The sequence below is a fragment of the Mus musculus genome, chromosome 18 (assembly GCF_000001635.26).
Source record: "Mus musculus strain C57BL/6J chromosome 18, GRCm38.p6 C57BL/6J".
NCBI classification, from domain to species: Eukaryota; Metazoa; Chordata; class Mammalia; order Rodentia; family Muridae; genus Mus; species Mus musculus.
Genome location: NC_000084.6, coordinates 77,562,099 through 77,575,003, shown reverse-complemented (window position 1 = coordinate 77,575,003; position 12,905 = coordinate 77,562,099). Strand labels below are relative to the sequence as shown.

The window sequence follows — 12,905 nt, the reverse complement described above, 5'->3', positions numbered from 1 at the left end:
CCCTATCTCTTCACACACTGGGACATGGCAAGCCCAACAGAGCATGAATTTGTGGTTTAAGCCTCCAATACAAGGTTTTCTGTTCATTATGTTTGACAGTAGCCTGACTAATAGCACCCCCAGACTGCGTTTCTGGTCTCAGAGTCTTCTAGTGCCTGGGATAAAAGCTATGACTCTTTGGAGGACAACCCAGCAGTTGGCCCATGCAGTGTTTATTGAGTGTGTCTGATACCAGACACTTACTTAGGTACTAGATTGAAAATCCAAAACCTAATGAGCTGTGGGAGGCAGACACTGGAAAGAGACAAGGCAGGTTTTCTCCCCGTGCATTGAGCCTAACCATGTGTGTGGAGACTGGGTATCCAAGCACTGTGTTCAGCATTCACCTTGCAGTCTCATCTCCAGCTCCTACTGGGACACAGCAGCGCTACACTGGGATGCACAGGAAGAAACCAAGGCTCCAAGAGGCTTTTCCATAGCAACTCGACAGTGCGGGGTTGGATCTCTGGCCACACACTTAATTTCTTCCTGGTAGACAGGTTGTGGGAAGTATCCCATTTCCAGCCAGGAGGAAAAGAACGTGATTCAGCAGAGAGAACAGGGAGAGGTGCCATGTTTGTTCAGTCAGTGTGCCAACTGGATGGTTTGCTGGGCAGTCTAGGGGAGTGACTGACTGCCTAGTCATTAGCAAAGGAGATTTACTTAGTCACTTATGGGGTCTACCGCGTGCAAGCGCGGCAACGAGAGATGCTGGAGAACACGAGGGTGGAGTTGGCGCTGTCCCTGCCTGCAAGGTACCAGAATGTATCTGACCAGAGGCTGAAGGGATGAACTGTATTTTTAGACACTCAGGAGGTCCCAGAGCACAGAGAGGCCTCATAGTGGAGCCGATGTTTTCCCAGTGTTTAAAAGCAACACTCGGGGAAAAACAGTTTGAAGGTTCCTTTGAAAAGTTAAACACGAAATTACCATATGACCCAGAAACACTTCTCTTAGATACACATCGAGAACACCTTGGCTGGGAGTTTGATGTCAGGCTCCCATGCTCGCACACTGTTGACAATGGCGGAGAGGGAGGAACAACCCGGGTTTCACAAGCAGATGAGTGGGTAAACAAACTATGATCTACCTGTGCAAGGGAATGACATCCAGACTAAGGGATGCATGTGTGTGACAGTCAGACACATATTTCAACATGGATGAACTGTGAAGGCATTACCTTAAGTAAGCCAGGCAGAAAAGGATGCATGTTTCATGACTACTTAAGACAGGACCCCAAATAGGCAAATTCATAGCGACATTACGCGACCTGCCAGGAGATGAATGCATGTTCCTTGTGGTCTGTGCCCAGGGAATCTCTGGGTGTCTCCTAATCATTTGATTCCTGGCTTGAGAAGTGACCTAACACCAAACATTCCACTCTTCCAAGAAGCAAGGTAAACATCCCTAGAAGGCATCAGGAAGTCCCTGAAACTGATCAGATTCACTAGGACGCTCTCTGCCCGCGTAAGCAATGAAAGCTGAGAATCCCTCTCATAAGCCAAGCTCTGAAGGAAACTCCTGGACTCTTCATACACATAAATTAAAAATAATAAAAATCTTCTTTTTAAAAGAACCCAAGACTCCTTGGTGGGTGGGGTGGTCACATGTACCTGTTAAAAATGGCTAGTGATATGGCTTAGTGACAGAGTATGCGTCTGGCCTGCAGGTTTGATTGGATCTAAGAGTTGGCACTGGCAGAGGCTCTGGTGCACACCATGAGCCCCTGGATTGATAGGTGGAAGCAGGCCCTTTGTCACCAGAAGCCTTGCGAAGGTCTTTTGCCACTGAACTCCCTCCCAGCAGCCTCCAACTGTGGGGGTTGGGAGAGCCTCCCAGGCACACTGACATGTGGACTGGCCTAGTATTCTGCGGTTTGGTAATGTGTGGCAGTACAACCCCTGTGCTCCTGAGCGCCATAGCCTTGTGACACCCAGAGGACAATGCTTTGCGACAGCTCTCTCTGTGATCTGGCTTTCTCAATCTCTCTGCCTCCTCTTCCAAGCCTTGGGGGAAGGGGTGTGACATAGATGTCTTACTTACGGCTGAGCACCCTGCCGACTCTGTATTCTCTACGATTTGACCACTTGTGTCTCTGTCTTCACTGTCATCCACTAGGGGAGAAAAAAAAAAGAGCTTCCCTAATGAGGACTTTCAATACCTCAGGCCTTGTCTCCAAAGAGATGACTCCGTAACACATAGTTTTTACCGAGGGTCACGCAGACAGCTGTGTGAACACAGAAAGCAGGCTGAACCGCCGCAGGACCAAACGCTGGACCAAGATTCTGATGTTTAAAAAGGAGAAAAATCCTTATTTCCCGTTGCATTAGAATGCCTTTTGGTTTTTTTTTTTTTCCTCCACAGACTTCGGGGTATCAGAGCCACGTGAGCCAGAGGCGCCCTCAGGCCACTCTGCTCAAGGGCACACAGGGATTCTCATTGCCATTGACCAGTGCTGACCACCCTGGTGTTCGTGAGTGCTGGGGTGCTGGGTGCTTGATGCAGAGTTAAGCAAGGCAGCCCCACTTCCAGCTGGAGGTTAGAATTCGGAACTAAACTTTTCTAAGAGGGACCCTCTGCATGACGGAGGTGGCACTTGTTAAGATATATAGGCTCTAGGGCCAACCCTGGGTGTCCTGAGTCTCAGGGACTAAGCCCTGGGGGTGCTTCTTCTTCTTCTTTTTAAATTTACTTATTCACTTTGCATCCCAATACAAGCCCCCGTTCCTTCCAGTAGCTCCTCACAGATTCTGTCTCTATTCCCCCTCCCTTTCTTGGAGACAGGGGAGCCCCACCTGCACCCTGACCCCACCACTTCACCACCACACAAGACATTGTAGGACAAGGCATATCCTTTCCCACTGAGACCAGACAATGTGGTCTAGTTAGGGGAACGGGAGCCATGATCCACAGGCAGGCAACAGATTCAGGGACAGCCCCCTCAACCCGCATGAAGGCCAAACTGCACATCTGCTACATCTGTGTGTGTGTGTGGGGGGGGGGGGGACAAGGGGCTGGGATGCTTCTTTTAAATAGTGTCCCCATTTGATGGGTGCATGCATGTGTGTGTGTGTGTGTGTGTGCGTGTGTGTGTGTGTGTATGAGAGAGATGTATGCATTTGTATGTTTGGGTGCATGTGTACATGCAGATGTGCTTAAATGTACATATGGATTCCAGAAGATTTGGGGCTCACATGTGCTCTCTTTACTTTCTGAGAGAGGGTCTCTCCCTTAACCCAGAACTCAGTACTGAGATACTCTGGATGGCCAGTGAGCTCAAACCTGTGTTTACTTTCTCAGACCCGGAATTACAAACTCAGGCCAAGGCACAAAACATATTACATGGGCTCTGGGGATCCGAACCCAGAGCCCTATGCTCACAAGGCAAGCACTTTACCGACTGAGCCATCTGCCAGCCCCTCTCCTGCTCCTCACGTGCACTGCAGTGTGAGAAGCATTTCTGAGAATGATGCATCTGTGCATCAGTCACCCTGCGCCATCTCTCATGTGTTCCCACCCCTCAGCCACTCGCCGGTCAAGGTCAGAGGTCCTGCGGGGATAAAGAAGCAAGCGGGGTGGGGGTGGGGTGGGGTGGGGGAGTCATAATGTCTCCGTGGGCTGCAGGAAGTTTTAAATCTTCATTACCGCCTTTCACACCTCCTCGCTCATTCTCCTCACCCTTAGTAATCTGGGCCACCACTCTGCTTTCTGTTCCCCGGTAACCTCTTTCCATGCATTGCCTGAATTTGGTCCTGTGTCACAGTCAAGAGACGTCACTTATGTCCAGTGCGCACATGGGGCAGAGTCGGTTATGGGATGATGCAACCGACACCTGCCGGCAAGAGAAAAATGAGAGACATTTGTAAACAGCTATGACTTTAATGAGGTAGAAGTTTAATTCTTTCCTGTATTTAAGAAAACATAGGAGTAGTGTCCTGGGTGTGAAATCATTCATTATCCAGGATAATGTGCCTCCAGCTTTTCCCTTCACTATATCTTGTATGACTGCTCCAGGCCCAGCCTTTATACCCACCTCCCAGTTAGTACAAACGATAAGGCAAAGAAGAAGGGAATAACTCCTTGCTTTGCCTCTCATTGGTCAGAAGTGAGCCAAGAGCCATACTTGACTGCAGAGCAGTATGGGAAATGTAGTCTTTGAACTCAGGTAAGAGCAAGAGGTTGTCTGGACACAAAGAGCACAGCAGGTACAGGGGGTCCCTGGCAGTCCCTCAGCACCACCTTGGTCTTCTTCTTGATCAGGACAGATAAGAACGTGTTGAGAGTCAAACCATTACGAGGCTAATGAGAAGAAAGCCTGCCTCTCAGAGCGGAGTCTGAGCCCTTTGAATGGTGCTGCTCTGGGTTTGGGAACAGATGGGTTTGGCACCCTGTCATAAGGAAAGCTGCCCGCAGAACATTCTTTTCCCTGGTTAGGAATGTTCGGTGTGTCCTCTGTTCCCTCCTTGCGCTCGGGCTCAGACTCAACATACTGTCGCAGCAACTGGTTTTCAAACCCACCTAACTGATGTCCAGGCTTTAGAATTGATCCTCTGGCCTGCCTACTTTGTGCATAGATAGGTTACGTCATAACCTTCCACTGGTTCACAGTGCTCGTGAGCCTCACTGCCTGCTAAATAAATCCTCGAGTCCCTCAGCAGGTGAATGCACACACGCACGCGCGCACACACACACACACACAGAGACAGACACACACACACACATACACGCACACGCACTCGTGCATACGCACATGAACAATCACACACATGCACGCACATGCACACACACATGCACACACACACATGCACGCACATGTGCACACACACACACACACACACACACACACACACACACACACAGAGTATCATATTTTGCTGGCCCTCTGCATTAGCAATCACCACTGGCTTGCAGGTGTCCCTGTGCCACCACTGGGGGCACATGTTCTGAGCAGCTAAAGAAGCAGGACTACCACAGCAGTGGGCAGACCTCCTGCCACCAGAAGCAAGAGCCACAAGGACTAGTTATTTTGTTTTGCTTTCTTTTACTTTTGAAAAAAAAAATTCAAAGGCAGTATCTGGAAAGCAAAAGGAAAGCAAGAAGAGATGAAGCAATCAGGGACAAGGTTCGCCCCTTGGAACAGACTTCCTCACTGAAGCCCCACCCCTCTGAACAGAGGCCCCGCCCCCAATAGTCCACATGGCTATGGATTAATTTATTGATTTAGGGGAGTGCCCTTATAATTCAATTACCTCTCAGTATCACCACCAGCTGAAGACCAAGCCTCAACCTACAAGCCACTGAGAATACTTTGTATCCAAACGAAACCGGTTTTGAGGTTGTTCTCAAAACAGATGTTCTGGGCTCTAGACACACGTTGAGCTGTAGACCTTTTTTCTGTGGGTGGTTACAACAGAGCCAGAAAGAGGACCCAGAGTGTGGGTCTGGGACTAAAGACAAGCTCAATCTTTGCTTTTTGTTTTTAAAATTTATTTATTTATTTATTTATTTATTTATTTATTTATTTATTTAGTATTTGGGTCTTTTGGTTGCATGCATGTCTGTGCTTCCATGCATCAGGCCAGAAGAGGGCATCGGATCTCAAATTATAGACGGTTGTGAGCCGCCACATGAGTGCTGGGAATCAAACCCAGGTCCTCGGGAAGAGTGCATGCTCTTAGCCTGAGCCATCTCTCCAGCCCCTGTTTATTTGTTCTTGTTGTCATGCGAGCTGGCTTTAGGACCACACACAGGCTAGGGCTTTACCTCTGGGCTGTAGCCTTAGTCCCAACACTGTTACCTCTGAGGAGTCTTGTTTCCCCATTTCAGGTCAGGAGTCCAACGGACCTTGTTTGTTTACATACCTTTTGATACTCCCATACCAAGCCTGCAAACAAACGGTGCATTGATTTGGGGCAATGGACAGAAAGACATCCCCACCTTTCTCCAAGGAACAGAAAATTTCTGCAAATCTTTTTCATCTCAGAAATCTGGTTAATCGTACTTTTACTAGATTTTAACTAATGGGAGAAAGAGTTGAGAAGAGTTATCCCTACATTAAGGGTTTAAAAGAGAGAGGGAGGGGAGGTACACTAGGCTATACCGAAGGAAATATGGGTTCTAGTTCTAACTCAGCCAGGAATGGTGGTGACCTGGCTCAGTCTTTGAGCCTGTTTCCTTATCTAGGAAGCATACATGGCCCAGATAGCAGCCATGTTTTATTCTTGAAGCCACTAGCACACTTACACTTTTGTATTTCTGTCTTATTTATTGACACGACACCTATTTTCTCATTTTTCCCTGTCGTGATAAACCCATGGTAACATAGACATGGAAGGGGATATTATACCCATTAGACAGATGGGCATGTTGAGGCTGAGGACCATTAGGTGCTGGGTCAAGGTTTCATTAAAAATAAAACTCTCCCTTCTATTCCACATAGCTTCTTTTTAACCAAAGGCATGTGCCCATGGTGGGTGTTGGTATAACGGAGCAGGGGCATCTGTCAGGTTTCTTTGATGTGTGAATACAAAGTATATAATTATTAGATGGGTTCATGATTTCTGCCCTATCTATGTTGATTGCTTTTGTCTGCTGGGCTGGGGTTTCTGTCTTGTAGTTGCACTGGATGCATTAAGTAGGCAATCATAAGTAGTCACTGGAAGGAAAAGGGAATGGGCCAGGAGACAAGGACAGATTGGAGAAAAAGCTAAACAGCCATCTCAGCCAGGTCCCGCTCCGTGTACTCTACCAGCTCCGACACACCTGCGCTGTTAATGCCAGGAGCAAAGCTGTTGTCATTACAGCCATTTTCCAGATGTGGAAACCAAGACCTAGAGAGTTGAATACATTTGTCCAAACTGTTCAGTGCCAGAGCCAGGGCAGGAAGCCAGGCAACCTGATCTCCGACTTTGTGCCCTCCCAAGCCGATGCCAAGATGGAGTAATAATGAGCCCCTGCGAGCTGCTGTAATAGAATGTGCGTTTAAGAGAAGAATGGTTACCTAAGGCTAGAAACCTGACATTGGAGGGAACATAATGTATATTGTTGTAGCGCTAACAGATGGCTTTAATGTTTTTCAGAAAGCAGTATGTGGCAAGATCTATAAAACCTTACACTCTTGACTAAGGAATATGGGGCCCAGAAGTTTACTCTAAGCTTATAGTGTGGCCAGTGCAGGGGGCCGTGTTCTGTGATAATGGAAAACCGGGGGAACAAATCGGTAGCCTAGAGTAACTTATGACTAAGTAATTTCACAATACACTCATTAGCTGAAATATTTTTTAAATTTTATATAACTTGATTGTCATACTCTTTTTTTAAAATATTCTTTTCTCATATACTACATCCCAACTCTGCAGTTTTTCCACCTTCTTTCCCTCCCTCTCTTTTTCCCCCCTCCCCTCCCAATCCATTCCTCTTTTCCTTTCAGAAAAAAACCAGGCCTCCCTCCCAAGGATGTCATCCAAACATGGACAATCAAGTTGTAATAAGACCAGGGACCTCTCTTCACAATAGGGCTGGACCAGGCAATATACCATGAGGAAAAGGGTCCTCAGAAGAGTTGGAGACAGCCCTCACTTCCACTCTGAGGCGTCCCACAAGAAGACCAAGCTACACAACGGTCTCTGTGAGCCCAGATTCTGTGGGTTTTCTCATGGTGTCCTTGAAGGCTCTGGCTCCTTCCTCCCCCTCTTCCTCAGGATTCCTCTAGCTCCGCCTAATGTTTGGCTGTGGGTCTCTGCATCTGTTTCCATCAGTTACTAGAGGAAGCCTCTTTAATGATTGTTATGACTAGCTGGACAATTAAAGGGCAGGGAAATGGGCCACGTGTCAAATGTAAAAATACATAGATGATTCTGACAACACTGAAAATATATGCACATGGCCTGCAGTGCCTGGAAGAGGATAGGAGGAGATTCTAGTAGTTCCGTGTTGGCTAACGTCTTTGTTCTTGGACGATTAATAGATAACGAAAATGGGAAAGAGCTGCTAACTAGCTGGAGATAGTTATCTGACATCCAGGCTTGGGTAGGCTCCTCTTGGCTGCCTTCATCTCTGAGTTCGATGGGGCCAGCCAATCTAAAAGTGTCAGAGGACATTTTCCTGGACTCCTTTTAACTGTTCCCGCTAGCTTCTGCTCCTCTCCTCTTTCAGAGCAAGCACCCAGTGGTACAAGCCTGCTTTTCGAGGTTCAGTGAGGTTTTTGCACCCCTGATGTATCCTAGGCTTTGGGTTCTCAAGCTACCAAACCTCCTAGGGCCTTGATTGAAGTATAGCATACATTAGAGGTTGTCAACCTTCCTGACATTTCCAACCCTTGAATATGGTGTGGTGACTCTCAATCATAAAATTATATTTGTTGCTACTTCATAACTGTAAACTTTGCTACTGTTATGAATTGTGTGGTGAACTTATGTGTTTTCTGACAGTCCCAGGTAACCCTTGTAATAGGGGTCGCGACCAACAGGTTGAGAAACATTGGCATAAACGTATGTGCTGAGCGCTATTAGATTCTTTCATATATGATTTTGCCAGCTAGTCCATACTAGATTAATTGATTAAAGGACCCAAGAGAAGCCTGGTGTAGGAAACAGCCTGTCTTGCCAGCAGGTTGGTGGCCAAGTGATCTCTGGCCTTGGTAAGGACTGTAAGCTTTCTCTCAGGATGTCTTCATACCAGGTAGGGGGCATGTGCCTGAAAGGTAATCTCGGCTGTCTACTGAGAACAGTTTTCGGAGGTGCTTTGCTTTCACTTAAGTATCGAGTTGATCGACCAAGGGTCACTCCTGACACGGAAGCTGGACTTCCATGTGGGTGCGAGTCTGCAAAAACCCTCAAGTCACCTATTTGCCTGTGAACGCGGAAGTGGGCGTGCCTGTGAAATGGCTGGGCCGGGCCAGTGTCAAAGCAGGTGAACGGAGATGGGGACTTGGGTTTTTGGACAGTGCATCGCTGTGCTGACGGTGTGCACAGCCCGGGGAATGTGTGGGTTTTCAATTGAGCAGATTCTGTGGGAGCTTTGTGCTCTGCAAGAATAAGACCACAATGTGTCTGGCAGAGAGATTGGGATGTGTGGTTTTACCTGCTTCTGCATGATGTGTCCCCTTCTGTGTATCTCTGGGCAAACGTCCTGCTTTAACAAGGCATTTGTTCGTTGTGTGCAAGTCTGTGCGGCAGTGCCTGGGTCCTATTTGCTGCTGTTTGCTGGCTTTCCAGTTTCACTTGCGCCTGCAGTCAGGCTTGCACGTGCGCCAGCCTCTGTGCGCACGTCCCCGAGTGACCTGTGTGCGGTGCCCGGGGACCTTTGGGTCGTGTGCACTCGCTGCCTGTCTGCGCTGGCGAGCGCATCTCCACATGTCCGGGAGCACGTCTCCCGTCGTGTGCACGCTCCGTGTGCACGCCGCCCGCGTGTATGTGCAGGGCGCTGCGCGCTGCGGCCCGAGGACCGCGCCAGGTTCCACGCGCCCCGCGTCCCCCCTCCTCCCCGCCCCCCCGCACCGCAGCGGGCCCCGCGATTGGCCGCCCGCTCCTCCAGCCGTCACCTCCTCCCCCGCCCTGCGCGCCCGCGGTCCCCGCTGTCCCCCGCGGTTCCGGCGAGGCCGCGCCGCGCTGCGCTCCGCTCCCATTGGCTGCGCGCGCCTTTGTGTGGCGGCAGCTGCGGCCCCAGCGCCTTTGAATGTCGAGAGGGGCCGGGAAGGGAGCCTTTCCATGGGCCATCTGTCTCCCCGCCAGCCGCCGCCCCGCCGCCCGCGCCCCGCGCTCCGCCTCCCGCCCCGGCGGCTCCCGCAGCCCCGCCGCCCGCGCCCCGGAGCCGCGCCACAAAGGGCCCGCGCGCAGCCGCCGCCGCTGCGCGAGGAGCCAGGATGGTCCTGGTCCACGTCGGCTATCTCGTGCTTCCAGTGTTTGGCTCTGTGCGAAACAGAGGTATCGCTTTTTCCTTTCGGGGTCTGCTTCTTTCCGAGCGTGGATCGCCGCAGGCACTGGGCGGGGGCGGGGGCGGGGGCGAGGGCGGGCGCGGCGGGCGGGCGGGGGCGCAGGCACAGCCGCGGGGCGAGGCGAATGGTGCTGCTCCCCACCCCTTTCTGGGGAGACCCCCGAGTGTGGGGTGGCACCCTCGCGGGAGCTTTTGTAGTGAAGTTAGGGTTTGGTGAATTTGGGTCCCTTCCTCCCCAGCCCCATTTTTTTATTATTATTATTTGCGGCGGACGTGGTTCCTCCAAAATCACAGCCCCTTCCCCGACCTAGCCCCGTGTGACCGAAAGAAGGGGAGAGATGCATGCCGTGGTGTGTGTGTGTGTGTGTGTGTGTGTGTGTGTGTGTGTGAGAGAGAGAGAGAGAGAGAGAGAGAGAGAGAGAGAGAGAATATGATTTTCTGTGATTTGCCTTCTCTTTTTAAAGGCATATTGTATTTTGTTCTGTTTTGTATTTTTTTCATTTTCGGGGCCTTAAGGCGGATGACCGGTGAGCTGGGCTCTGATAGCAACCCCATCCCATGCTCCAATCCTTTCCCTCTCATGGGCACTTGTACGTTCTTGTCCCTTCCTCTTCTCTCATTTAATCCTTTTTGTTTTAGTGCCCTTATTCGGTGGTCCTGCACACCTCCCTCTCTGCAACTGTCTTTGTATGACAGTTGCATTTATAGGTTCATAAAAGCTTGTGTGCGCGTGTGCATGTGTGTGTTTGTGTGTGTATGTATGCATGTATACGTTTGTGTGTGTGTGAGCAGGTGCTTACGCGCTTCGGAAATCAGACGTGCGCTGCCTTGAACCCCTGGGCCGGTCCGGAGCGGGTTGTCTGTTCCTTGGGTGTTGAGCTGTGAGTGAGAACGAGGTGGGATGCTGCCCCTACTCCAGGCCTTTGCCTGGGGCAAGGGTTGACCAAGCAGCAGGCTGGCGCTGTCTTTTGTTTTTAACTGTGGTATATGGGGTGTGTTTGCACGGTCCCCCTACCCCACACCCCCTTTTCCTTACATTCCACTGCAACAATAGCTTGGTTCCCCCTTTCTCCCCCAACCCCACATCTTCCATTTTCTTTTAATCAAAAATTCCCACTTCCCAAAGCAAATCTGAGATACATTTCAATTCATTTTTTTCTTTTTTGTATTCTGCCTCTGGACTCACATTTCTCTTGGAAATGTTTCTTCTCTCCCACTCCACGGCTGCTTAAATTCCCACTGGCTAACCTCCCCCCTCCCCCCCCAAGCCCCCGCCCTTACAAGAATGATGTCTTCCCTTTGGCCGACCGGGCTGGTCCTCCGAGTCAGAGCAGGGATGGGGGTGGGGTGGGGTCGCAGGGCCAGAGCTTTAGTGAGCCCCAGGGGCTAGACTGCACCAGGCCAGGGAAGCCCAGCCCTCCCTCCTTCAGCCAAACTGTCCCCAACCCCGCGCCTCTCCCCAGAACCCTAAAGGCAAGGTTGGCCCTTTTCGGCCTGTTGGGACTGCAGTTTTTTTGTGTGTGATGATAGAGTGATGGCATTCTGCATTTATCAAATCTTTTTTTTTTCTTCATTGTGTAGCTCAGTGAATGGTCAACTCGCTGCTGTGTGCGCTGTGACCCTTCTGCCTCCGCATTTAGCTGTATTGTGACACCCCTCTTAACCATTTCCTGTCTCCATCCGAGGAAGGCATTGCTACTTAAGCGGCAGTATCCCCTATCTCGGGCCAGCTTGGGGGTGGGTAAGAAGGGAGGGAGGTCGAACCAGATCAGGAAATGCCACCCTCTTCTCAGTACACAATTATTTCTTATTACTTGGCATTTCCTCTTAAAAAACGGGTGTGGAACATGACACTAGGCAGAAACTCAAAAATGATTAAGAAGGATGTTGAGCCTGAAAGTATAATTATCCTGATTAAATCATTATCATTCTCATTAATACCACCGATCCCTAAATACCATTGCAGCTTGCTGGTTCCATGTTTTGAAATTCAAATTGTTCAGCTGCCTTTAAATTTTATTTTTAATAACCCTCCTCCCCTCCATCAACCAAAATCCAACAAAAACCAATTCTGCCGGGCAGAATTGCAGTGGCAAACTTTCGTGGTGAACACGCCCACAGGCATTTTTTAGGGTCTGAGGGGTGAGTTGGGCTGTGGGTGAAATTTAGCACAATGTGCTGAGAAACTCATGACCTTCTGATAGAGGATACTAATGCTTACCTCAAAGGTCCTAAGCCTTAAGTTTCTTGTAAAACTATTATATAGTCTGCTAGCTTAAGCCTGTTCTTTTAGTTTCCATTGTAGTAGTGTAGGATGTAGGCCATTTCAGAATAGCTACAGAGAAATAACCATTTGTGTATCTTCATCATGTTTAGCTGAGTACATTGCACTGTAAATCCCTGTTAAGTGGACTCCTTTTGCCTTGGCTTGGAGGCTATAGCAGCCCATTTCCCACTTGTCTGGGTGACCACCAGCTGGTCTCCTGGCAGCACCCAGGCAGACCATTTAGTTGGAGGCAAAATTTATTAAATATATATTAAAAAGGAAATCCATAATGAAATGACAGTTGCTGCTATTTCAGCTTCTGAAAAAAAAAAATTGGTGCACCGAGGTCCCTGGCTTAAGGGGAGCCACTGTGGCCATAGGTCCTAATTGTTTAATTGTACAACGTCAAGAGCATCTTTGGACATCTGCCCTGGCTCCCTCAGGGTTCCCTTCTGCTGCCTGGCCAGCCAGACCTGCTTGAAAAAACGGAAACAAAACAGCAACGATCATGAAAGAATAAGGCGCCTACTTTGAGGGCCCTTCCAAAATAGTCCCAAGGAGTTGCCTCAGAATGCCATTTGGCAATCTGAAAAGAAAAAAATAAATAAATAAAAAATAACAATAAAAAACAAACAAAAAAAAAACCTGCAAAACAGAACAAAACAAA

General features: G+C 49.3%; 1 protein-coding gene across 1 annotated transcript in view; it reads left to right on the top strand.

The window, feature by feature from the left end:
• Positions 1 to 9,867: 9,867 nt before the first annotated feature.
• The window catches only part of Rnf165 (ring finger protein 165), a 109,027-nt gene continuing 105,989 nt past the window's right edge, over positions 9,868 to 12,905 (top strand). Inside the window, exon 1 of the mRNA NM_001164504.1 lies at positions 9,868 to 9,962. Within this exon, the coding sequence (NP_001157976.1) occupies positions 9,902 to 9,962 (61 nt within the window). The 5' untranslated portion in view covers positions 9,868 to 9,901. The remainder of the gene's footprint in view (positions 9,963 to 12,905) is intronic.